The 27,976-nt window shown below is 40.2% G+C and overlaps 1 protein-coding gene across 1 annotated transcript in view; it reads left to right on the plus strand.

The window, feature by feature from the left end:
- The first annotated feature begins 313 nt into the window (after window positions 1–313).
- The window catches only part of CFAP47 (cilia and flagella associated protein 47), a 489,064-nt gene continuing 461,401 nt past the window's right edge, over window positions 314–27,976 (plus strand). Inside the window, exons 1-6 of the mRNA XM_055121064.1 lie at window positions 314–508; window positions 4,380–4,531; window positions 9,769–9,884; window positions 19,064–19,194; window positions 23,032–23,045; window positions 23,946–24,168. Of these exons, the coding sequence (XP_054977039.1) occupies window positions 314–508; window positions 4,380–4,531; window positions 9,769–9,884; window positions 19,064–19,194; window positions 23,032–23,045; window positions 23,946–24,168 (831 nt within the window). The remainder of the gene's footprint in view (window positions 509–4,379; window positions 4,532–9,768; window positions 9,885–19,063; window positions 19,195–23,031; window positions 23,046–23,945; window positions 24,169–27,976) is intronic.

Here is a 27,976-nt window from a genome sequence, read left to right on the forward strand (position 1 = left end):
GTGGTGGTGGTGGTGGTGGGGTTCGAGAGGAAGCGGTTGTTTGGGCTCTTGGGGGAGGGAGGTGGGGACACCGGTGAAGGGCTGTGGTGTTAGACTTCTGTGCCCGAGACACCGTTCTTCACAGCATTATACACCCCCGGATCTCGATTGCGTTTTTATTTCCAAGTTCAGTGTGTTCGAACGGACAGTTCCGAAGGCGACGGCCCGGAGGGGCTCGGAGCTTCGGCGCCAGGCGGCGGTTGCCTAGCGACGGCGTCCCTGCCGCTTCGCTCGCGCAGTCGGCCGAGGTTTCCCGACGACCTCGCGGGCGGCCATGGACCTCGAGAAGTCAAGTTTTAATAGCCGAGACATCGAGTCGGCCAAAAGGGACCTGCAGCTCCGCGTGTACCCGACGGAGCTGCGCTTTGTGGACGCGGTGGCCGGGAAAGTGTACCGCCTCTCGGTCACTCTGCACAATGTCGGCCGCAGTAACCAGAAGATCCGCTTCCAGGAGCCCAGCAAGCCGCAGGTGACGCGTTGGGGGGTCACTGCCAGTGGGACCTGGGGGGAGTTTGGGGGAGACCCTGAGCTCACCCCCCCGACCGCCGGGGCGCTTGCTTCTTTGTTGCGGGGAGGCGACACGTGTCTCTGGCGCGGGCGAGGGTTGGAGTGAAAGAGTCCGGACACGTGCGCCCCCCGCTGTGGGTTTTTTTTTTTTGGTTGTTGTTGTTGTTGGGGGAGGGAGACTGGGCGGGGTGGGGGAGGGGCGGGGACATTGACCTTGAGGGAGGTTTCAATCTCCCAGTTTACTTGTGGATTTGGGATGGATTAAGGAGGGAGGCTGGGGGGCGTGTCTCAGTTTCTCTTCCGTTCAAGGTTTTATAACCCGCGCTTGAGGCTAGGGAGGAGAGTTAGGATCGCATTTTCTATTTAGTGCAGTTGGCGCCCTACAGTTGCCCGGTGGTTCCAGATACCGCAGGGATAGTGGGGGAGTTTGTTATTTCTTGTTGTGACACTCGTTTCCCGAGCACCTCTCTTGGAGAGTATGCGTGAGCAGTGAAAGCGGGATTAAACTTGCCAAAATTCGCGGGACGGAAAACGAATGGGGGAGTCAGTAGAGTTTGAGCATGAGCACAATTAATGTTCGCGGGGTAGGGGGGCTATCTGCAACTTAAATCTTGATGGGACTGAGAGATCATACGGTGGGTAGGCCGCTTGCTTTGCACACGGTCGGCCCAGGTTCAATCCTCGATACCCAATATGGTCCCCTGAGCCCGGCCAGGAGTGAGCCTGAGCACAGAGCCGGGAGTAAGCCCGGAGCATCACTGGGTGTAGTCTAAAAACCAAGGGGGGGGGAAATTGATAGAATTTCATCTCTGTGTCACTATTGTTTTAGATCATGTGTGTCTAACTTATATTTGAGAACGTTTGATATAGAAAAAAATGTACATATACATGATACATGTCTAGTTTTTCATAGTATATTCCTAATGATAGAGTTGAATTCAGCTGGACTTACATATATAAACATGCTCACGATTTCTTTCGTTCAGTTTACATATATTTATATGTATATGCATAAAATGTCGCACGGCAGAGCCTGGCAAGCTACCCGTGGCGTATTTGGTATGCCAAAAACAGTAACAAGTCTCACAGTGGAGACGTTACTGGTGCCCGCTGGAGCAAATCAATGAACAATGGAGAACAGTGCTATTGTGCTACATAAAATGGACAGTAGTGGTTAGGAACACAAATGAGAAAAAGAACTTTCATGTCCTACTTTTACACTTAGTTAATATCCTGTTTTAACCACACTGATTGTACACGTCTTGAAAGTGAAGCTTGATAATTTTCATATGGGTATACACCATGTAGTCACCACTTAGGTCAAATGAAAGGGTTTTCAAAAGTTTTCCTATGGTATCTGAGTAATTATTCCCTAGAGATGACCACTGTATTGATTCCTGGCATCATAGATTAATTCTGTTTTTGAATTTCACATCAGATAAATCATACTTTATTCATTTTTGTATTTGCATGTTTATTTTATAATGAGACAGCACATCACAAGACACTATTAACTATTTAAATTAAAAAGTACCAGGGCTGGAGCGATAGCACAGCGGGTAGGGCGTTTGCCTTGCACGCGGCCGACCCGGGTTCGATTCCCAGCATCCCATAAGGTCCCCTGAGCACCCCCAGGGGTAATTCCTGAGTGCAGAGCCAGGATTAACCCCTGTACATTGCCAGGTGTGACCCAAAAAGCAAACAAGCAAACAAACAAACAAACAAACAAAAAAATAAATTAAAAAGTACCTGATTACTCCGAATACTGCAAAATTTGGGGGAAATTTTATTATTTCACCAGCTCAAAGACTGTTTATCAAATAATTGAATGTATGACTGTTGATACCTTCTTTTAAAACTCAAGCTGGCGGCAATTCCTGGTTGAGAACAAACACTATTTTTATGGCTGTTGAGGGAGTACCTTAAGGTTGGTTTTTATGTAGTCAGAAGATAAATGCAAATAATTAGCTTAAATTTAGCTTGTGTCTGGAGTTATAAAGGAAAACTATTTAGACCATGGTTGGACAAAAGAATGACTATACAGGTTTACCAGTTAGAGACCAAAGCCATCATGTAAACTCTCTGTTGGAAGGTCCATATATTCCAGATCTTTCATAGGATTGAATGTAATTAGGGAAGAGAGAGATTAGTTAATACTGAGTTAACTGTCTTGGAGGAAAAAGGAGAACAAGATGTTAGGCAAAGGGGATTGTCATCACTATTACGATTACTCAGAAAACAATTCTAACACATAATAATACTTGTTTTCCATCTGGCTCAAGATCTGGCTTTGTCTATGACTGAGTACCCGCTATGTAGAACTCTACACCATTTACTGAGTTGTTGGTAGAAAATTGTGAAAATTCACTGTTTCTGCCTCACATGGATTCTGACTCACTCAGACCACTCTTATCCTCATTTGCCCCCTTAACCCTTTCTTTGGGCCCATGTTTTCATCCCGTTTCCTATCCAGCTTAACCAAATCATACTCATCTTTAGGGGTCAGTGTATTTTTTTCAAATAGATAGCTTCTATTATCTCCAAGTTGTTTCTTCTCTACCAAATATATTCATTAGGGTTGTCTCTTGGGTCCCAGTGAGTCCTGTAAAATGTTAGTTGTATTTCACGAGCCAGTTCATAGGCTCCTAAGAGTAGAGATTTTCCACACCCCCTGGCATTTAACAAAGGTATAGAAATCCAACAGCTGCTGAGAATCAAACATAAAGAAATGGATTTTAAAGATGATTTCCACATTCAGTTGCATGACCCCTTAGGAAATCGCAACCTACTATTGAAGGAGCTATGGTTTCAGAAACTCCACTGTAAACCTAAGCCACTCCTTCCCAGCCCACAGTTATTTTCTCTTGTGGATTTTCAGACTGTTCACTTCTGTGTCACTCCCTTGACACACTAGTCCATGGTGTATTCATTGGTTTTCAAGGGGTATATAGTCTTCCTCAAAGACATGATATATTGAGGAGACACAGTCTTTCCAGTTACGGGGAAAGAGGTGAAGATTTAGAATCTAATAGATATTGTTTGGAATCCTCACTGCCAGGCTGCCCTTAGCCAATGATTATACTCGACAGTTCCCAGTTTCCCAATTGTATGCTGGGAGCCGGAGCATTAGTCTTGCAGGCCTATAGAAATTTATAAAGTGAGATGGTAGATAATAGGATGCTTGACCTATAAGAGGTGCTCAGAAATATCAGTTGCTCTTTCTCCCTTCATATTTTTACTAGAGTGTAGCAAATGTTTTACAAAATTCAGAATGTTTCTTTTCCTCTTTGTTCTACAGGCTTTTTCCCGCTATCTCAAAGTAGAACATTCTTACTTAATCTGACTTTGGTAGGTTATTTTGGGAGTCGGGAAAGGCTAAAAAAATTAGTGGTAACAGCATTTCCAACCCCTCCTCCCTCAAGTATCCTACCAGATCCTTGCAAATGAGAGTGTTCTACTTTTAGAGAGTTTTCTGGTTATTTTCAACAAGTTATAAAGTCTGTGTCCTCATGCAGAAAGTTTATAAAACGCTATATGTATGTATATGTAACTATACATATATATATTACTAAGCAACATTATTTTCCTTTATTTTTGTGCCTCATATTTTTAAAGAAAACCATGACAATTTGCATCTTTTTTGAGTGTTGTCTATTAAAAGCATATCTGAAGAACTTAGAATGTGGTGTATGTAAACCTATCTTTGCATTTAGGGTAGGAATTAGGCCTATGTCTTTGTTATATGTCTTAATGTACACTGTTGACTATAGTTACTCACATTATTTATTTGGAGTTGAAAAGTATAATTTGATTTTTTTTTTATCCTCTTGAAGTTCAAACTGGTTATGTCCACTCTGGATAAAGCTCTTGCTTCTGGACTTCAGTTGACAGCGGTGGTGGAATATCATCCTGATAAAGATGAAGACAATCATGACGAGTTAGTTATTTATATAGGAAGTAAAACCTTGACGATCCCTCTCATAGGGTATGTATTCTTCATATTTTATGGTGACATTTTGAGCACTTTTCAAATAAATGTAAGGATCAAAGTATTCTCTGTTGTCTATGGACAATAGGGCTTGTTTCTGGATTCTCTATGACTGAACTAAAAGGACACATTTTTGGACAAATTATGGTGTTTAAAATAAATAGAAGACTGGTTCCTGATGTTCAAAAAAATTGGGAACAACGCCTGGCAGTGCTCAGGTCTTCTGTCTTTGCACTCAGGAATCACTCCCGGCTGATTGGGGGGGGACCATATGTGGTGCTAGGGATCGAACCCACCTCTACCCTGTACAAGGCGTGTGCCCTGCCTTGCTATACTGTAGGTCTGGCCCATGGATTCTGATTTTTATTATTAAAATGAGTTTAAAAGATCCAGCAGTTAAGTTTTTTTTTCCCTTGATGTCAATCCTATTTTATTTCCATCATATTTTCATACCTTTTAACAGCAAGGCTCATTTTCAAAAGTTATTTTTGCTGTCTCCACAGTCTCACAATTTTTCTGTTCAGTAAACTGCAGATGGAGATTTGTCAGGTCGCCCATTCTCGACTCTGTGCGAAACTGGAGATTTTGGTCACAAGTCCTGCATTCCTGTGTTTTTTAAAACAAGATTCACTCATGGATGAGGCTCATTTGAGCCTGTGGAGATTGGCCGGGAGCATGGTGGCAATTGAGTTCTGGAGGTTTTTGGCTGCTGGGGCTCTGTTGGGGTGGCTAGGGATCCACCCACCCCCTCCTGGTTGTCCCGGATGAGGCACAGGCGATTCCTTCTGTTTAAAAAAAAATATAATATGAGTGGCATATAAGCACGGTGTCAGTTTAAGATACACAGTAAGTCAGTGTGATATTTTTCTATGTTCTGACTGCCATCATGGTGTTAGCTCATATTTCTCGCACATTACACAATTATCATGTCTTTTGTGTGTGTGCTGGAAAGAACTTAGATCTAGTCTCTTAGCAACATTGAGTTTTTTTTTTTAACACAGTCCTGTTGACTTAAGATTCTGCTGTGCTTTAGATCTCCAGAACTTTTCAACTAGTTCTCAGTTTTTTTGCCTTTAAACATCTCTCCATCTCTCATGTTCAGCCCCTGGTAACCTCTCTTCTACTTTCTGTCGAAAGATGGCTGTATTCTAAAGCAGGTTTTTGTAAATGCCTACTCTCATTTTAGTTTCATCTTAACATATTGTCTTGTTCACTTCAGCACACTTAAGATAGTGCAGATGCTTGGATGTTAATAAATGTTGCTTTTACTTCTTTTTCTTTTTGGTTTGGCAAGAATGCTTCAGCTCCACTCACTTAGCAAAGTACAGGTACAGTATGAAATATTATTAACTATAATCGTATAATCATCATCCTCAAAGCAACTTGTCTTATAACTGAAGAATTGTCCTCATTCACCAGCCTCTTGCATTTCTACCATCTTGAGGCAATCATTATCTTTTTTAAGGCGATCATTAGTTTACTCTCCATTTTTATAAATTCAACATTTTTGGCAGGGGAGGGCTTTGGGCCCCATCTGGTGTTGCTCAGGGGACCCAGCTCGGTGCTTGGGTTTCATTCCCTGTGATGCCGGGGGAACAAGCCAGGCCTCCAGCATACGAAGCATATGCTCTGGGCCTTTGAGCTATATCTCCCTCATCCCTCTATAAATTATTCCACATGTAAGGGATGCCACACACTATTACACACTACTTTTTTTTTCCTAGCTTGGTTTATTTCAGTAAATCATAAAGACCTCAGGTTAACCTAACTTGCTACAAATGGCAGGTTTGTCTTTTTGATGGATAGATTATATTCCTCTTTGCATGTTTGTGTGCTGCATGTGTATGACATTTTGGCTGGTTGTTATATCACGACTATTGTAATACTGCAGTGAGTGTGAGGGTTAAACTGCTTTTTGGGATTACCAATTTAACTTCCTGCAATTGTATTTCCAGAAATGATATCGTTAGATCACGTGGTCATTCTACATTTTTGAGAATCATCCGTACTGTCTTCTATAATGGCTGGGCAAATTTATGTTCCCGCCATTAGAAGAGTTCCCTTTCATCTATTGTCTTTTAGAAAGCAGCCCGGAGATGATATATGATTGATTGTATGTTTGATCTTTATTTTCCCAAAACTTATGGATGTTGAATAATTGTTATTATTGAACATTGGCTCTTTAAAAAAATTATTAGTGAAACACCATGTGGTACAGTTGTAGACTTACGAATTTTCGTGTTTGCGTTTCAGTTATACAATGATCAAGTACCCATCCCCCCACCAGTGCCCATTCTCCATCACCAATGATCCCAGTATCCCTCCCACCACCCCCACCCCATCCCCGAGTTGAATACATTTTTCTTTTTTTGCTTTTTTTTTGGGTCACACCCGGTGATGTACAGGGGTTACTCCTGTCTCTGCACTCAGGAATCACCCCTGGCAGTGCTCGGGGGACCATTTGGAAGCCTGGGAATCGAACCCGGGTCAGCTGTGGTAAGGCAAATGCCCTACCTGCTGTGCATTCAGGATCCAGCCCCTGAATACATTTTTATGATCTTTTTAAACTTTTTTTTGTAACCAATGGATTTTTTTTTTTGCTTGCTTTCCACATGGCTGACTTTGGATTTTTTTTTTAAGTCTTTGGGAAAATTTCTATTCATGTCATTTAAATTTTTTGTAGTATATTTACAAAAACTGTAGTGTATTTCTATTATTTTTTTTTGAAATCTCTGTATGTGTCTGTGTGTGTTAGAGAGAGAAAGAGAAACAGAAAGAGAGATAATGAAAGAAACAGACAGAGAGTTGTAGGGGACCAGTCATTTCATTTATTCAAGGTATGAGCCACAGCCACAGGCCCTTATTATTTAGGATGATAACCTTTTGTCATATACGTATATATGGCTTGGAAACATTTTCTCATCTCATATATTCCCTCCTCATTTGGTTGATAGTTCCCTTTCTGGGCAGAAGCTGTTAAGTTAGATATATTCCCTCTTGTTTATCATCTGCTGCTTGTGTATCTGATCTTCCATCCAAAAAAATTATTGACAAGACAAATGCAGCAGCTTTTATCCTCTTTTCTTTTCAGAGTTTTATGGTTTCAGAGCTTCCACTTAAATCTTGAATTGGTTCTCTGTTTCTGTGACTAGTAAAATATGAGTCCAGTTTTATTTCTTTACATGTTTTTGCATTTATTGTAGAGACTCTCCTTTCCACTTATATTTTCTCTATTTTTGAAATAGATTATTTTATAATATTCTTTGAAGATTTCAAAAAATATTTCTGTATTTATTTTTTAGAGCATTACAAAGTGGATTTCAGTCATACAGTATTCCAACACCCATCCCTCCACCAGTGTACATTTCCCAGCACCAGTGTCCTCAGCATCCTTCCCATCACCCCCCACTCTCACCCCCAGTCTGCCTCTTTGGCAGGCACTTCTCTCTCTCTCTCTCTCTCTCTCTCTCTCTCTCTCTCTCTCTCTCTCTTTCTTTCTCTCTCTCTTTCTCTTTCTCCTCTTGGGAATTGTGGTTTGCAGTATTGATGCTGATGCTGAAAGTTTATCAAGCATATCCCTTACCGAGAGAGAGAGAACAAAAGGGAATACCCTGCCACAGAGGCGGGGTGGGAGTGGGGCGATGGGATTGGAGGGTGGGAGGGATACTGGGTTCATCGTTGGTGGAGAATGAACACTGGTGGAGGGATGAGTTCTCGAACATTGTATGAGGGAAACACAAGCATGAAAATGTGTAAATCTGTAACTGTACCCTCATGGTGACTCACTAATTAAAAAAAATATTTTAAAAAAAGAAAAAAAAGAATATCCCTTACCTACTTTTAATCCTCAAATCTTGTCCAGCGTGATCATTCCCAACTATTATTGTCATAGTGGTCATCCTTATATTTTTTTAAAACTCTTCTCAAAAGAAATAATTGTCAAAGAAAAGATGAAGATCATATCATCACAGGATTATTCCTGGATTCTCTATTAGGTTCTGTAGCTCTTTGTATCATATACTTTTAGTATCATGTTTATCAGTATAATTTTATAATAATGTTTAAAATCAGGCAGTGCAATGTTTCCAGCTTTTTCTTCTAACTCAAGATTTTTCTTGATATTCAATAAGCTTTAGGTTTCTCTACGATGCATTTTAGTGTTTTTTTATTTCCTTGGGAAAAAAATCTTTGGAATTTTAGTAGGGATTTCACCAGATACATAGATTATCCTGGGTAGTGTGGACATTAAGCAACTTTAATTCTTCCAGTCTGCGACAACAATACATATTTTTATACTATTAAATTTGTCTTTAGTAATTTTCAGGTTGCAAGTCTTTTCCTTCCTCGATAAAATTTATTCTAAGTACTTTATTCTTTTGATGTCATTGTAAGCAAATAAGACCATTTTTTGTCAGTTCTCTTTTGAATAACTCATTGTCATATGGAGATGAAACTCTTGTTTTTATATATATATGTATATATACATACATATATATATATATTGTCCTACAACTCTATTAAACAATTTATCAGTTATCAGGTCTTCTGGGAGAATTTTTTTCTCTGTAAAATCGTGTTATATGCAGACTGTTTTACTTAATTCTTTCAAATTTGGAAACTGCCTTCCCCTTTTGTTACTTGATCGCTCTGGTTAGGAATTCTAGGATGATTGATAAGCAAGTGCTGTGTGATGATCAGCTGAAGTCAGGAGCAATGGTTAGGCAGAATTTAACTAAAAGAATAATTCATGGAAGGAAGCTATAAAAGTGTTGCTTCATTTCAGGGGTCAGAGAGATAGTACAGTGGGCGGGGTGCTTGCTTTGCACACGGCTGACTTTGGTTCAATCCCCAGCATCCCCTTTGGTCCCCAAGCACAGCCTGGAATGATTCCCGGGTGCAGAGCCTGGAGTGCGCCCTGAGCATCGCCAGGTGTGGTGCCCCAAAGCAAAACAAACAAGAAAAGTGTTTCTGAATTTCAACTTGCTTAAAATGTTGTCTATAGTGTGTTTTTTTCCCCTCTTTGTCTAAAGTGTATCTCATTATCTTGTTTTTGTAATGTTGTTCCACAGTTCCTTGTACTGACAAATGTGAACTCAGGAGATCTCTAAGAAGAGTATAAAGTCTTCTAAGGATTTAAGACAAAAAGTCTGTTTCTTCATCACTTCAACCAATGAGGCTAGAGTTGTATGTGATTGTTAAAATTAACTATATAATTCTATCTTCTCCACTCCTAGGTTGATACCTACCTGCCAATGGCAAGTTGAGCAGGTAATTGATTTTGGAAAATTAGTTGCCAACAGTAAAGTGTACTGTAAGGAAGTTAATGTCTTTAACCACGGCAAAGCTCCAGGTAAATAATTTCTAGAATAATTTACATTTCTGGCAGTTAGTTGGTACCTTATGAAATTATATATTTTGCAGTTTTTAGATTCCCCGATCTATAAAGAGCGTGTATATCATTTGAAATAGTTTGAAACTGAAGGCCCCTATTTAAATGGTCTCTTACAGTGCAGACTGTCCATTTGGGAAAATGATTTTGCATTCTATGACTCTGATTAGCAAAGCCTGATACATTCATGATGAGCTCCCTGAGAGTAGGAGGCGGAATGGTGTCATGGAAGTCTGGTAGAGATACAAGCTGTATGATCTGGGGCGAGCATTTTTAAGGATGTTAGACTGATAATCTTCATTTATAAGCTGTGGGTAATAGAATGTGCTGTCAGTTGTGTGTATACTTATGACTGTAATAAGGCAGCCTTGACTAATCATGGGTATTAATCAATATTTGCTTTTTCTGTCAACTGTATTATGCTTTGAATACACATGATAATCCCTTAAAGGCTCTTCTTACATTTTGTTAAAACAGTGTTTCTCACTTCTTCAAACAATTTTTTTCTAGGAATTCTTACTGTGACCTAAGATTTCCATAATGTTGCATTTCTCTCTCTCTCTCTCTCTCTCTCTCTGTGAGTGTGTGTGTGTGTGTTTGTGTGTATGTGTATGTGTGTTTGTGTGTTCGAATCCATTCTTCATTAATGCTATAGATTAGGAAAAAGCTCATATATCTTTTTATTCTCCTGGTTTGGGGAGGGGAGCACATACATTGGTGCTCAGAGGACCATGTGGTGCTGGGGAGTTTAGCAGACCCTCTGCACTCCAGCCCTTTGAATGATGTCTCTGGCCCCTCTTTCTACTGATTTGATGGTTAGCGTCTGTGCGACAGCTGTCATTTCTTCCTAGTTGAGATGGATTGCTTCCAGAAAGGAAGTTTATGTAGTTTTTTATTTATTTGCTTTTTAGGTTTTTGGGTCATATCTGTCGATGCTTAGTGGTTACTCCTGACTTTATGCTCAGGAATTACTCCTGGCAAGCTGAGGGGACCATATGGGATGCTGGGGATCTAACCCAAGTTGGCCGCGTGAAAGGCAAATGCCCTAGCCATTGACTGTACTTTTGCTCTGGCCCCGTTATTGAGTTTTAGTTTGTCAGGTTCATAAAAGAGGTCTTAAATTCAAATCCCTTTTACAGTAAGTGAAGAAGTTCTTGAGGGTGGCTTGATCGGACACTGGGATAATCATTAAGACAAAGGCAATATGTTTATTCCTGGGATTAAATAAGTAAATCTGATCACTGTTTCTCATTAAATGTTGCTCGTTTCATTTCCCATGCTTTTTTTTAAAAAAAAATTATTGAATGTTTGGTGAATGTGTGGGCTGGAGCGATAGCACAGCGGTAGGGCATTCACCTTTCACATGGTCGACCCGTGTTTGATTCCTCCACCCCTCTCGGAGTGCCCGGCAAGCTACCGAGAGTATCGTGCCCGCATGGAAGAGCCTGGCAAGCTACCCGTGGCGTATTGGATATGCCAAAAACAGTAGCAGTAAGTCTCACAATGAGAGACGTTACCCGTGCCCGCTCGAACAAATTGATGAACAATGGGATGACAGTGACAGTGAGATATGTGAATGTGGGATGGTAGAATCTTAGATCCATTTATGGTCTGATTCCAATGTTAAGGATAGACTCTCATAACAAGAGATTATATTATAGACTATGGTCTTTTTAGGGCTGGAGCGATAGCACAGCGGGTAGGGTGTTTGCCTTGCATGCAGCCGGCCTGTGTTCGATTCCTCTGCCCCTCTCAGAGAGCATGGCAAGCTACTGAAAGTATCTCGCTTTCACGGCAGAGCCTGGCAAGCTACCCGTGGTGTATTCGATATGCCAAAAACAGTAGCAGCAAGTCTCACAGTGGAGACATTACTGGTGCCCGCTTGAGCAAACTGATGAGCAACGGAATGACAGTGTTAGTGACATGGTGATCCTTTTAATTCTCTGGTTTCTAATAATTTCTCTTAACTGTTGTGTATTCCAAACCCTTCAAAGTTTTCATCATATCCTTTCTTGATTCTAAAATCTCGCCAAATGGTACATTTTTTCACACATGAAAGCTCTCTATAAGTAAAAAATATGGTTTTAATTTAAATTGCATAGATAATACTATTTTATTTAATAAAATAAGCTTCAAAACTTCTAGACATAGGAAATAATATGCATTTTCAGTTTTATATTGAATATTATTTGTAGTGAATATTACGCTTAGTTAATTATAGGCCACTTTTTCATATGTGTGGTTCCACAAGTAGTATAAATGCAAGGCTTATATCCTACCACTGACCAGATACACTGGGCTTGTTATCGTTGAGTGTTGAAAAAAATGGTAATTGATTTTATTTTACAAATGTAAACAAACTATTATTAATGAAAAACATTCTGTTGGTCTGATGTTTTTCCTATCATCACCGAAATTGATATGTTTTTTTCAAGCTCAGTGTCCTAAAGTCTTTATTATGTACAACTATAGTAAGTATTCATAACAGTAATGATATCAATGTAGTTTTATGAAGAAAAATACTTATGAGACTAGAGAGGAAGTCCAGGGATTAAAGTACTTGCTGTGCATCCCACCCATCTCAGGTTGAATCCCCAACACCACTTATAGTACCCCCGACCAGGGGACACTCCCTGAGCACCATTGGGGTGGGGGAGGGGAGAGAGAGAAAGAGAGAGAAAAAGAGAAAGAGATTTATGGAGAAAAGAGCTTCAGCTACCAAATATAGTTGTAATAAAGTTCTTTGTAGGAGGTCACACCTAGCAGTGCTCAGAGGACCATGAAGAGCCAGGGATCAAACTAGGGCTCCTTTATACAAAGTAAAGACTCTAATCTCTTGGGCTCTTTTCCTGTTTTATGAAGAAAAGGTTATATGTGACAAATATTTTATAGGTTTAGAATCAAAGATCAAAAGTTTACAGATTTATCCGTAAACTTAAGAGGATATTAAAAAGCACCATTGGGGAGATTTATGATTTGTACCGATTTAATGTTTTCTCGGGTTCTGTCACTGGGGTAATTATCTTTGTTTTTGTAGACTCCAAAGTCCATCTCTGTAGCGAATTCATGATGCTTTATTTTAATAACCCGTTGAGAACCCATTTATGGTTTAGTTAAATGTTGGGTACTTAAAAAAAAAACTTTTCTAAGAATATTTCCTTGGCTAAAGTATCATGTTGAGTGAAATGAGTTAGAAAGAGAGGGAGAGACATAGAAAGATTGCACTTATCTGTGAAATATAAAGTAACAGAATGGGTGACCAACACCCAAGAATGGTAGAGATAAGGACCAGGAGATTTACTCCATGGCTTGGAAGCTGGCCTCAAATGCTGGGGGGAAAGGCAGCTCGGATAGAGAAGGGAACACCAAGTAAAGGGTATTTGGAGGACCAGCTTGGGTTGGGAGAAGCGAGCCGAATGTAGACTATAGATCGAACACAATGGCCGCTCAATGTCTCTAGTGCAAACTGCAACACCCAAAAGGAAAGAGAGAACAAAAGAGAATGCCCTGCCACAGAGGAGGGGTGGGATGGGGAGAGAGGGGGTGGGTGTGGTGGGAGGGATACTGGGATCATTGGTGGTAGAGATTGGGCACTGATAGAGGGATGGGTACTCAATCATTGTATGACTGAAACACAAGCACGGACGTTTATAAGTCTGTAACTGTACCCCACAGTGATTCACTAATAAAAAAATTAAAAAATAAAGTTAGTTTCAAAGCAAAAAAAAAAAAAGAATATTTCCTTTGCTTACTCCTAACTATGCAAAGGAGCTCTGGTCTTTCAAAATGGCCCAGTGATTTCTTCTTTTTGAGCTGGTGCCAAACCTGGAAGTGTTTGTGGGACCATGTGATGCTGGAGATCAAACCCAGAGCTCTGGCATGCAACGCATAAGCTCTTTCACCTATCTCTCTGGCCCTTCTACTGAGATTCTATCTATGAAGAATAAAAAAATAATCATTACTATTATTATTGGTAATATTTTTTGGAGGCATAACTGCTTAATATCGGCTCAGGGGCTACTTGAGGCTTGTTGGGGGGTTGCTTCTGGTAGTGCTTGGGGGGCCCTTGCAGTGCTGGTGATCAGAACTGGAACCCCTGGCATGCAAAACTCGCACCATAGCCCATTAAACTGTCTCTCCAGTTCCCCTTCCCAACAAGAACAAAAAAAAAATCTCCATTATTTTAGCTTGCCTTGAATTGCAATCATTTCCTCTCTTCCTCTCAGTATCCTTAACTATATTAAATAGCCGTTTATTTTTGACTACAGTGTTACAATAGAGAACGGTCTTAAAGATTCCTAATGTGATTTGTTTTCCTTTTTGTGTCATACCTGGCAATGCACAAGGGTTACTCCTGGCTCTGCACTCAGGAATTACTCCTGGTGGTGCTTGGGCGACCATATGGGATGCTGGGACTCGAACCCAGATCGGCCACATGCAAGGCAAACGCCCTACCCGCTGCACTATTGCTCCAACCCCCCCCCCCAATGTGATTTTTATATACTATTTTGAAGGTTGAATGGGATGAGCATCTCTCTATTCTGCTGTCTAGCCTGGTGTCATCTGTAAACCAGACATTGCTAAATCAGAAACCAAGTTTTCATCCTAACTACCAAGAGAAGAAGAGAAGCAACCACTTGTTTCTACCCTCCCACTTTCTCTCAAAACACACACACACACAGACAGACTTTTTAGTTTTGTTTTCTTGGAAACTGATGCCACAGAATCTCAATATACTTTTTAGTGCTCGGCATATAGCAGTAAATCTTTGTTCGATAGATTTGGTTTCATGATTCTTCAGCTTTTCATTGAAGAGCCATTAAACTTTTACTGAAAGGTGATTGAGCTTAGAAGTATCCTTTAATAATACAGAGCATTGTGAAGAATCTAAAATTGAGTCATTTGGAGACATGTAGGCCTTGGCATTCTTAGACCCACAAAACTTAAAATATATGTATACACAAAAAATATCTGTGGTCTTGGCTTATAACTATTGATTTTCAGTAGCATTCAGTAAAATTATAGAATGTTTACTTAGTTTTATAAATACTCTACAAAACATCCACTACACAGATAGTTCCTGAAAGTATTTTGAAAGATTCAAGCAAGGCTGTTATCCTTAACAATGGAGTGATAACTTACTTCTCCAGGGAAAGTAGAGGAACTCAGAGTCAAACAAAAGTCATAGCAGTTTGTGCAAAGAACCCTTCTTCTCAGCTGCAGGGGTACCATCCCATTCTTATCCTCTTCCAAGTCTTATGGACGTGTCTAAGTGTCTATTTTACAATGTGTATTAGCACTACTTAATGTAGTTGGCCATATTTTGGAAATAACAAATTACCTTGAGTTCTGTGATCCTTCACCCTCCCATATTAAATAGTGGCAAATAACTCGGGCTGTGGAGTGAGTTCTTTCAGACTCAAATCTTGGTTATTGCCATTTACTGAGTCCCTTCTCTATAAAAAATTATTAAAAAGATAGAATAAAAGGAATTTCCTTAACCTAAACATCCATTGTTTCACTTGGACCTCTAAGCCAAACATACTCCCTGCTTCCTGTTGCTAATTGTAGCAACGATTAAGCAGATGCTTAATAGCTTTCTGGCACATATTAAGCATTCACTATATACTCACCTTTGATATTTACATTATTCTCTCCCCTCCCCCATCTCTTCATGTCTCTTGTGGTCTGCTGTCTCTTTTTCAGGTGCTTTAAATGTAAGCTTTCCTTGGGGTTTGCTCTGGCCCCTCACTCATCCTCTCTTGATCAGCATGCTCTCCGCCACAATCCCATTCATTGTTACCTCACTGGCCTCTCCTAGGTCTTTGCATTTTCTTCAGATATCACCAACGCACTTTGCATTTTCTCCAGATATCACCGACTAAAACTCAGCTAAATCTAAGCTTCTTCACTTCCTTTTTCTCGATCTTCTTTCTTTCATGAAAAATTATCAACATGTGTTTGGGCAAATTAGGAACTTAAAGAATCCTTGACAGGTTTTTTTTTCCCCCCCACCATGTCCTACACTCTTAGCCCAGCCAGTTGTTAAATGATGTCTACTCACTTCCTAATGATGCCAGTTATCCTACTTCTCTCTGCCCTGTTGTCACTTCTCTACAACGGGCCATCATCTTCTCTTGCTGAGTAATTATACCAACCTAAGTTCTTTCTCTGAAGTGCCCCCTTATCTTTTTCCAATTCACACTCCACTTATTAGCCAGTGTCTTGTATGACATAAGTGAAAACTGGGTGAGACAAACAGAAATAAAAATAGAATTCTATTTCTGTCACCCAGCTCCTTCAATGATAGCTTTCTCATGGGATATTTTCCCCTCATATTAACAATTACAAAATAAAATTATATCAAAATTAAAACTGTTGACTAGGTAGCACAGTGGGAAGTAAGGTGCTTACCTTGCACACCGTCGACCTGTGTTTGGACTTCTGCACCTTATATGGTCCCCTGAGCCACACCAGGAGTGATCTCTCAGCACAGAGCCAGAAATAAGTACTGAACACTGCCAAAACCAAAAAATTAAAACTATTAATTGTGATGTTTAAGTTATATAAGAGACTGTAATATTTGTGCATGCACTGCTTTCGTATATTTATAAGACTGAGCAACATTCTGGTTTGGGACTTTCACTATGTAAGCTTTTAAAACTTGTCAAAGTTTCATTAAGTAACTAGTTAAAATATAGCAGCATTTTTAATGGTGAGCTCATATTTAACTGAACTCATATCGATAAGGTAGTTAGTGCTATTTAAAATGGGTATTCTGTAGATTGTTTTATCTTATGGTGACAAAGATAAACCTTAAATATTATGTCATAAGCAAGAGATAGTACAGGGGTTAAGGTGCTTGCCTTGCACTTTATTCCTCAGCATCACCTTTGGTCCCCTGAGTACCACCAAGAGTGACTCCTGAGCACAAAGCCAGGAGAAGCCCCTAAGCACCACTGGGTGTGGCCCAGACCACTCCCAAATGATTGATTGGATTGACAGATGTTGTGAGTTTACTTTTTCATTTGGGCATCTCTTTAGTATGTGCAAAAGACTGGAGCACGTGGTTTGCATGCGGAAGCCCTGGGTTCCATCCCCAGAGCCACATGGTGCCCTGAGCACTGGCAGAAACAAACTCCCAGTACCATTCTAGGAGTGACTCCCAGGCACCCTTGATTATGGCCGTGAAGCAAGCAAGCTAACTGTTCTGTTATCTTTTGTATGTGTTTAGTACTTTAATTATGCCAATTTATTTTCTTAGCTTAAATGAATACTTTTGGAAAGTGTCATCAGATGTGATTTTCACCTGGTGACTCAGAAATATGCGAAATTGTTTATATGGTTATTAGGCTCACTTGATTTAATATTATATGGTTATAGTAAGGTAAGTTGTGAGTGGCTGCTTCTACTTGCTGGATACATTCTGAGCACCACGTGGTGAAAGGTATTGTTTGGGGTGCCATGTCCACAGAGTTGGAAATGTGAGAGGATCTGCTCTCAATCTCCAATATAGATATTGATTACTAGCATAAATTCTGAACAATTTCTGCTTTTCTGAATAAGAAAATTCTATAGCCTCTTTCACATGCTGTTTGATTCTAGAAATCCACTCCTGCTCTTTTCGTGTGTTCTCTGCATTAACTGAGCAGTAGAGGAGAGGCAACTGCTACTGGTGTGATCCCTGTGGTCAGAAATATTCTAGAGAAAATATTAGTTCTTTTATTGGCTGTAATCGTCAGCTGTTGCTTGCTAACAGGGCACCTCACCACACTACAACTTCACTGTCACTGTCACTGTCACTGTCATCCCGTTGCTCTTCGATTTGCTTGAGCAGGCACCAGTAACGTCTCCATTGTGATACCCGTTGTTTCTGTTTTTGGCATATCGAATATGCCACGGGTAGCTTGCCAGGCTCTGCCGTGCAGGCTCAATACTCTCGATAGCTTGCCGGGCTCTCCGAGAGGGACGGAGGAATCGAACCCGGGTTGACCGCGTGAAAGCCAAATGTCCTACCCACTGTGCTATTGCTCCAGCCCACACTATAACTTAAAACGTTAATTTTTAAATTGCTTATTTGTGTACTGGATAGACTAGAACTTCACCTTAGCACTGCTCAACTATGACTCTGCTTTCATGTGCAGCGACTGGGGCCTTCTTTTACTCACCACAGTCTGAGTCAGCCGGGTGATCCCTCCACATTTGTTCATTCTGGGCCTAGGCCACAGGGACAGCTCTGGGTTCTCAAGAGAGCCACCTTCAAGGTAGAAGTGCAAAACAGCATCTGGGTTTGGAGCTGGCAGCTTGTCCCATACTCCCACTTGCTGTTCACCAAACGAAATCACATGATCAAGTACAGAGTCGAAGGAGTAGAAAAATATACTTTGTGCATAGGTAAGGCTGAGGATTCAAGGGAGACTCAAGTGTTACAGTCAGCAAACTGTTCTTCCATAATAGCTGTGTGTTTTTGGAGATGTCACTCAACCTTTCTAAGTTTCTATGTTTTTTTTTTTTAAATAACACGAATGTGTGGAGTTCATCAGCTTAATCAATGGCTGAACAAATAGCAGTACTCACTGTTCACTGTTATCACTGTTATCCCGTTGCTCATCGATTTGCTCCAGTGGGCACCAGTAACGTCTCCATTATGAGACTTGTTGTTACTGTTTTTGGCATATCGAATACGTCACGGATAGCTTGCCAGACTCTGCTGTGCGTGCGGGATACTCTCGGTAGCTTGCTGGCTCTCCGAAAGGGGCGGAGGAATTGAACCCGGGTCGGCCGTGTGCAAGGCAAACGCCCTACCCTCTGTGCTATTGCTCCAGCCCAGCAGTACTCCTATATTATTTAATTTAAAAAATAACATGAACGTAATGATTATACCTATAAGTATAGAATTTGAGGATTAAATATAATAGCATAAGTGTTGGAACACAGTAAGTAGATAGTGCCTTTCATGAGGTTGAGTCCTAACACTTGGCTCACATTTCTTGGATGATCCAGAGACCAGGTTTATAATCCCAGCTATAATTCTTATTCCATAGTAGCCTATAGACACTGAGATGTGTCTATCTCCTACTGAGTAAGGCTGTAAACCTAAAATGATCCAGATTTAAACTATCTGTTCTTGTTCGCCTCAGGTACATTTCTAGCAGAATATCTTGGCCATTTACCCATTGTCATTTCTCCAACTAATGGTACTGTGATGCCTAAGTCATCAATGGTCTTTAAAGTGGATCTCTGTACATCAAAAGCTCAAGTTGTAAATGAAGTGGTCAGGTGAGTGAATACTATGGTTCTTTATCATAGTACAGTTCTAATTCTTTACCATTGCAGGCTGTAGATATGCTTATCACATTTCAATGTATGTTAGCTTTTTTCTTCTTTCAGCATTTATTTGTTGAGAATTATTTGCCAATCACTCAGGATTCAAAACTGGGGTAGGTCAGAAGATGACAGATGGGTATGCAGAACAGATGATCCTAACTGGGATGTTTGGGCTTGAGAAAGTATACTTGGAAAGGGCTTAATTATGTAGATAATAATTTAACTGAACCTTATTGGTAAGGGAGAATTTTCCAGGCAAGGCCATTGTTGTGATTTGAATGTGACCTGTGTCTCTGTAGGAGAGGAGGGGGTGATGATGGGAATGGGTATCACTGTATCACTGTATCACTGTCACTGTATCACTGTTGTCCCGTTGCTCATCGATTTGCTCAAGGAGGCACCAGTAACGTCTCAATTTTGAGACTTGTTACTGTTTTTGGCATATTGGATACACCACGGGTAGCTTGCCAGGCTCTGCCTTTTGGGTGAGATACTCTCGGTAGCTTGCCTGGTTCTCCGAGAGGGGCAGAGGAATCAAACCCAGGTCGGTTGAGTGCAAGGCAAATGCCCTATCGCTCCAGCCCATGGGAATGGGTAGAGCTGTGATTTTAGGCAGTGTGTGTAGGAGTCCTGAAACTGTAGAGTCTGTGGATAATATTACATGCTGAAAACTCTGAGTCACTGAAGAAGCAAAGAGATACAGGTAAGGAGTGATATGAGATGAGGAGAGAAGCAAAATAGGTCAGGACTCATTAAAAGACCTCATTGCTCTCTCTTTTTTATTTTTTTATTTTTTATTTTTAAATTTATTTATTTTTAATTAGAGAATCACCGTGAGGGTACAGTTACAGATTTATACACTTTTGTGCTTATACTTCCCTCATACAAAGTTTGGAACCCATCCCTTCACCAGTGCCCATTCTCCACCACCCGTAAACCCAGTGTCCCTCCCACCCTCCCCAGTCCCATCTCCCCCCCACCCCACCCTGCCACTGTGGCAAGGCATTCCCTTCTGTTTTCTCTCTCTAATTAGCTGTTGTGGTTTGCAATAAAGGTGTTGAGTGGCCGCTGTGCTCAGTCTCTAGCCCTCATTCAGCCCGCAACTCCCTTCCCCCACATGGCCTTCGACTACAATGTAGTTGGTGATCGCTTCTCTGAGTTGACCTTTCCCCGGAACGTGTGCTCTCTCTTTTTTAATGACTCATTTCATTCATGGGATCTGCAGTCATGGATCAATACCAGTATTAAACTTGTAGAAACGAAAATATCAGAATATATCATCTCACATAGTAAGAGTGCCCTGCAAAAGTTCTTGTGTGTGTGTGTGTGTGTGTGTTTTATATGTTGCAATGTTAAATACTGTGCTTATTGAAGGTCACCACCAGAGAAGTGACAAACTGATATGAACCCTGATATGAAATTTTGCATTTCATTGTCAAGACTGAAACATTAGGGAGGTCTTAAAATAGGAGGGTCCCGATGAGTTTGCATTTTCAAAGAGGCTGTGCTAATAGCAGTATGCAAAAATAAATCAGGTAGTCCAAATATATAATGACTGTCTGACTATAAACTAATAGTAGAAGGAAAATGATGAGGTCATGAACTAAGGTATAAAATTGGAATTATGAGAAGTGTATAGATATGCAATGTTTTTTTATTAATGCAGATTTTATTATGTTGCCATTATTTGAATTTTAACACATACATCACTGTCACTGTCATCCCATTGCTCATCGATTTGTTCGAGCGGGCACCAGTAATGTCTCTCATTGAGAGACTTATTGTTACTGTTTTTGGCATATCCAATATGCACGGGTGGCTTGCCAGGCTCTGCCACGCCGGCTCCATACTCTCGGTAGCTTGCAGGACTCTCTGAGAGGGGTGGAGGAATCGAACACGGGTCAGCCTCATGAAAGGCGAACAACACCCTACCGCTGTGCTATCGCTCCAGCCCAACACATACATAATGCCTATTATTCTTCACAAACAACTTTTATTTAAAATTATTGTTAAATTTTATTTATTTTTACTTTTTTGTCAAATCTCTGTGAGATAGACCCTTACAAAGCTATTTATGTTTAGATTTTATTCATATAGTATTCAACACCCATCCCTCCACCAGTGTATATTTACCAGCACCAATATCCCCTTTCCCTCAGCCCCCTACCACCCTGTTTTGGTTATTGTGGTTTGCAATATTGATACTGAAAGGTTGTCAAGAATACCCCTTTACCTACTATTAACACTCAGATCTTGTCCAGCATGATCATTTCCTGCTATTATTGTCATACTGGTCTCTGCTCTATCTTACCTACCCTTCGCTCCACACATACTTGTGGTTAGTTTCTACCATTGACCAGTCGTCCTAGCCCATTTTCCCTCACTGTGGATATTAGTCTTCTACTATATATATTTTTTATATACAACAAATGAATGCAGTCATTCTGTATCTGTCCCTTCCCTTCTGACTCATTTCACTCTGCATGGTACTCTCCATGTCCATCCACCTATAAGCAAATTTCATGACTTCACTTTTCCTAACAGCTGCATAGTATTCCATTGTGTAGATGTGCCGTATTTTCTTTATCCATTTCTCTTTTCTTGGACACTGGGGTTATTTCTAGATTCTGACTATGGTGAATAGTGCTGCAGTGAATATATAAGTGTAGATGGTGTTTCTGCTGTGCGTTTTTGGGCCCCCAGGGTATATTCTCTTTTGGGTTAAAGGGGAGCTCACTGTCATCCCGTTGCTCATCGATTTGTTCGAGCGGGCACCAGTAATGTTTCTTATGGTGAGACTTATTGTTACTGTTTTTGACATACTGAATACGCCACGGGTAGCTTGCCAGGCTCTGCCGCGCGGGTGCGATACTCTCGGTAGCTTGCCGGGCTCTCCGAGAGGGGCAGAGGAATCGAACACGGGTCAGCCTCCTGAAAGGAGAACAATGCCCTACTGCTGTGCTATCGCTCCAGCCCAATGGGAGCTCAATTTCTAGTGTTTTGAGAAATGCTCGTATTGTTTTCCAAAAAGGCTGGACCAATTGGCATTCCCACCAACAATGAAGGGGAGTCCCTTTCTCCCCACATCCGCGCCAGCACTGGTTGCTCTTGTTCCTTTGGATGTGTGCCGGTCTCTGTTGTGTGAAATGATATCTCATTGTTGTATTGTTGTTTTGATTTGCATCTTCCCGAAGATCAGTGATGGCTTTTTGGCCATTTCAATTTCTTCTTTGAGAAAGTTTCTGTTCATTTCATTTCCCCATTTTCTGATGGGATTGAATTTTTTTTTCTTGTAGAGTTCAACCAGTTAGGCGATATTTTTTAGCTGTAGATTTGACTAGATTTAGTGACAGCTTATCAAAAGGGAATGTCAGAGGAAGGAATGGTCTATGGGAGTTCACTTTTAACATATTATAATTGATTTGCTTTGTATATTCCTATTCGAGACTATACAAATAATTGATTTGCGCCTATTAGGTTTGCTTATTGTGCATTCCAGGGAGCAATTGTCAAAATGTACTGATTTGAGCTTGTCAGTGTATATGTTGTGCACAAAGCATGGTAGTGTTGAAAACAGCTTGCCATGAGGGTGGAATTTGAAAGAATAGGAGAGAAAGAATAGGAGAGAAACACCATTGCTTTTGGGCTTGAACAAATAATCAAAAGTCTGAGAAACTAAAATCTCAATGAGTTAGAAAGAAAACCAGGAAATTATGGTATCAAGGAAGCTAAAAGAGGAGATAAACACAGAGTGATGGGACTACCAAATCCCACGTGTCAGAGATACATTGTAATGTAATGATTTGGTGATGGTGTAGGAGTTGTCAGTTATAGGCGCCATCTACTGGATGAGGTTGAAAAAGATTACACTGAAGCTAGTGAGGCAGAATTGTGGGAGGGGTGGGGTTTCAAGACAGAATTCAAATTATTCTGTGAAGTGATGTTTTATGGGAAGGTTTTTCATTTCATGTTAACATGGCATTTTGCTGACATACTTTGTGGAGGGGGTAGGGCACAGCGGTTGGGCGTTTGCCTTTCATGCGGCGGACCCAAGTTCGATTCCTCCGCCCCTCTCGGAGAGCCCGGCAAGCTACAGAGAGTATTGAGCCCATGCGGCAGAACCTGGCAAGCTACCCCTGCGTATTGGATATGCCAAAACAGTAACAATAAGTCTCTCAATGAGAGACGTTACTGGTGCCCGCTCGAACAAATCGATGAACAACGGGATGACAGTGACAGTGACAGTGACTTTGTAGGGGATTGGATTATTGGGATGAATATGAGTCAGCTATAGGAGTTGTGGAAAGAGGGTGATTAAGAAAAGTATTTTAGTAGTCTGGAGTTAGTAGTGACTAGATTAGTCATCCTACCCAACTCTATAAAGTAGTTGGTGATATGGATATATTAATCGATAAGTTCTTCTTATGTCCCATAATTTTATTTTCCAACTTTGTTGTTTCCTAGAGATGATGGATTAGGTTGCACATATGCCCATCTACTGTGTAGATTTAGACAGACAGTGGAATATGGAGTTTCTGGACTATATGTAAAAGGGGTTGCTTTTAGACATTTAAATTTTAATTTAAAAGTGTTTTGAATAAACATTTCTGTTTATTTAAATGATTAGGAAGAAAATATAGTGTATCGAATTTTTATTAATATATTTATCTCTGATTCATTATCTTGTAGGATGAGTTTGCAAGGTCAACCAGACATACACTTAAATATCAAAGCTCATGTGGTTAACCAGGTTATTGAAGTGTTAAACATAAATACTGGTAAAAAAATCAAATGCATAGACTTTAGTTTTGTTTACTTTGGGACATCAAAACTTGAATATGCATATCTACACAATGATAGTCCAGAAGCTGTAACTTGGGTGGCTATATTACAAGATGATACAGTCGGAGAAGAAGTGGTGAGTAATAATGAACTGAGAAAGATCAATTAGTTTGTTTTTAAACAGATTGTTTTGAATTTTCTAATATCCAGCAAACCTCTTAGTTATTCTAATACTTTATGTATGAAGATTGATATGACTTCCTCATATATGTTTCCAAGGCCAACTTCAAAAAAAGTCAATAAATTAAGCAATCAACGATGATAGTTCTATATCTAACCAGGCAGTCAGTTAGTCTTCAGCAGCTAATTGTGGGGATTTCTGCTTTCATAGTTTTCGATAATTCTTTAAATTTTATGATGTTACTCTATGTCCCTAAAGAAATATACATATTCTCGTCTTCTTTTTTTAAAATTTTTATCAATGAATCACCGTGAGGTACAGTTACAAACTTATGAACTTTTATGTTTGCATTTTGTTTACATCCCTCTACCAGTGCCCAGTCCCCTCCACCAGATCCCAGTATCCCTCCCACCCTCCCATCGCATCCCCCCACCCACCCCAACTCTATGGCAGGGCATTCCATTTTGTTCTCTCTCTCCTTTTGGGTGTTGTGGTTTGCAATAGAAGCACTAAGTGGCCATTGTGTTTGGTCTATATTTTATTTTCAGCGCTCATCTCCCATCCCGTGCGGGTCCTCAAACCACACTTTACCTTTTGTTCTCTTCTCTATCTGAGCTGCCCTTTCCTCTAGCATGAGGCCAGCTTCCAAGCCTTGGAGCCAACCTCCTGGTATTTATCGCTACTATTCTTGGGTGTTAGTCTCCTATTCTGTTATGTTATAGTCCACAGATGAGTGCAATCTTTCTATGTCTGTCTCTCTCTGACTCATTTCACTTAACATGATACTTTCCATCTTGATCCACTTATATGCAAAGTTACTGACTACATTTTTTCTAAAAGCTGCATAGTATTCCATTGTATAGATGGACCAAAGTTTCTTTAACCAGTCATTTGTTCTAGGGAACTCGGGTTTTTTCCAGATTCTGGCTATTGTAAAGAGTGCTGCAATGAACATTCGAGTGCGGAAATCATTTCGACTATACTTTTTTGCCTCTCCGGGATATATTCCCAGGAGTGGTATCACTGGGTCAAATGGGAGCTCAATTTCTAATTTTTTGAGAATCGTCCATATTGTTTTCCAAAAGGGCTGAACCAGTCGGCATTCCCACCAGCAGTGTAAGAGGGTCCCTTTCTCCCCACATCCTCCCCAACAGTGGTTGCTTTTGTTCTTTTGGATGTATGCCATTCTGTGTGGTGTGAGGTGGTATCTCATGGTTGTTTTGATATGCATTTCCCTGATGATTAGTGATGAAGAGCATTTTTTCATGTGCCTTTTTGCCATTCGTATTTCTTCCTTGAGAAAGTTTCTGTTCATTTCATTGCCCCATTTTTTGATGGGGTTGAATGTTTACTTCTTGGAGATTCCAAACAGTGTCTTGTATATATATCCTTGATCAACCCCTTATCTCATGGGTATTGGGGGAATATTCTTTCGCGTTCTGTATGTTGTCTTTGTATTTTGGTCACTGTAACTTTTGCGGTACAGAAGCTTCTTAGTTGAATATAGTCCCATTTGTTTATCTCTGCTTCCACTTGGTTGGTCAGTGGCATGTCATCTTTGAATATACCATTAGCTTCAATGTCGTGGAGAGTTTTGTCAAACTTGTCTTCAATGTACTTTATAGATTCTGGTCTGATGTTGAGGTCTTTAATCCATTTTGATCTGATTTATGTGCATGGTGATAGGTTGAGATCTAAACCCAGTTTTTTTGCAAGTGATTGTCCAGTATGCCAGCACCATTTGTTAAAGAGGCTTTCTTTGCTCCATTTCACACTTCTCGCTACCTTATCAAAGATTAGATGTTCATACAATTGGGGTTGTGTGTAGGGATATTTCACCCTGTTCTGCTGGTCTGTGGATCTGCATTTGTTCCAGTACCATGCGATTTTGATTATTACCACTTTAGAGTAGAGTTTGAGGTTGGGGAGGGTGATGCCTCCCATCGTCTTTTTCCCAAGAGTTGCTTTAGCTATTTGTGGGTGTTTTCCATATGAATTTCAGGAGTGTTTGCTCCATTTCTTTTAAGTTTTTCATGGGTATCCTTATAGGGATCGCATTGAATCTGTACAGTGCTTTGGGGAGTATTGCCATTTGGACAATGTTCATTCTTCCTATCCATGAGCAGGGAATATGTTTCCATTTCCTAATGTCCTCTTTTATTTCATTGATTAGCGTTTTGTAGTTTTCTTTGTAGAGATCCTTGACCTCTTTACTTAGGCTGATTCCGAGGTACTTGATTTTCTGGGCAAAATTGTGAATGGAATTTTTTTTGTCACTTTTCTCTCTCTCATTATTTGCGTATAGGAAGGCCATGGAATTTTGGGTATAGATTTTATAACCTGCGACTTTACTGTACAAGTCTATTGTTTCTAGGAGTTTCTTGGTAGAGGTTTAAGGTTTCTCTAGGTATAGTATCATATCATCTGCGAATAGTGAGAGCTTGATTTCTTTCCTTCCTATCTGAATGCCCTTAATGTCTTTTTCTTGCCTAATTCCTATTGCAAATACTTCAAGTCCTATGTTAAACAGAAGTGGTGAGAGTGGACATCCTTGTCTTGTCCCTGATCTGAGAGGAAGGCTCTAAGTTTTTCTCCATTGAGGATAATGCTTGCCATGGGTTTGTGGTAGATGGCTTTGACTATCTTGAGGAAAGTTCCTTCTAAACCCATTTTGGTGAGAGTTTTAATCATAAATCGGTGTTTGATCTTGTCAGATGTTTTCTCTGCATCTATTGAAATGATCATATGCTTTTTTTTTCTTTGCTTTTGTTGATATGCTGGATTATGTTGATTGATTTCCGAATGTTAAACCATCCTTGCATCCCTGGGATGAATCCCACTTGGTCATGGAGTATGATCTTTTTGATGAGTTGTTAGATTCCATTTGCTAATATTTTGCTGAGGATCTTCGCATCTGTGTTTATTAGGAATACTGGCCTGTAGTTTTCCTTGTTAGTGGTGTCTTTGTTTAATTTTGTATTAGGGAGATATATGCTTCATAGAAACTGTTTGGGAGAGTTCCTGTTTCTTCAGTTTCCTGGAAAAGCTTGAGGAGAACTGTTAACAGGTCCTCCTTAAATGTTTGATAGAATTCGCTACTGAATCCATTTGGGCCTGGGCTTTTGTTTTTGGGGAGACTTTTGATTACAGTTTCAATTTCCTTGATATTAATGGGTTTATTCAGGTATTTCAAGTCTTCTTGGTTTAGTCTTGGGAGGTGATAGGAATCCAGGAATTTATACATTTCTTCTAAGTTCTCTTGTTTCATGGCATTCAGACTCTCAAAGTAGTCTCTGATGATCTTTTGAATTTCAGTAGTTTCTGTTGTGATGACCCCTTTTTAATTTCTTATTTGGTTTATTAGGGTTCTCTCTTTTTATTTGTGAGTCTTGCTAGTGGTTTACCAATCTTTTTTTATTTTCTTAAAGAACCAGCTCTTGGTTATATTGACCTTTCGGATTGTTTTTTGGGTTCCATGTTGTTAATTTCTGCTCTAAAGTTTATTACTTCTTTCCTTCGACTGTGTCTGTGTTCCCTTTGTTGATCTTTTTCTAAGGTCTTGAGCTGTGAAGTCGACGCAGGCCCTTTCTTCCTTCCTGAGGAATGCTTGCAAAGCTATAAATTTTCCTCTTAACACAGCTTTAGCTGCGTCTCATAGGTTTTGGTAGCTCATGTCTTTATTCTCATTTGTTTCCAGGTATCTTTTGATTTCATCCTTGACTTCCTTCGTGACTCACTCATTGTTCAACATTGAGTTGTTTAA

This window comes from Sorex araneus, chromosome X (genome assembly GCF_027595985.1).
Source record: "Sorex araneus isolate mSorAra2 chromosome X, mSorAra2.pri, whole genome shotgun sequence".
NCBI lineage: Eukaryota > Metazoa > Chordata > Mammalia > Eulipotyphla > Soricidae > Sorex > Sorex araneus.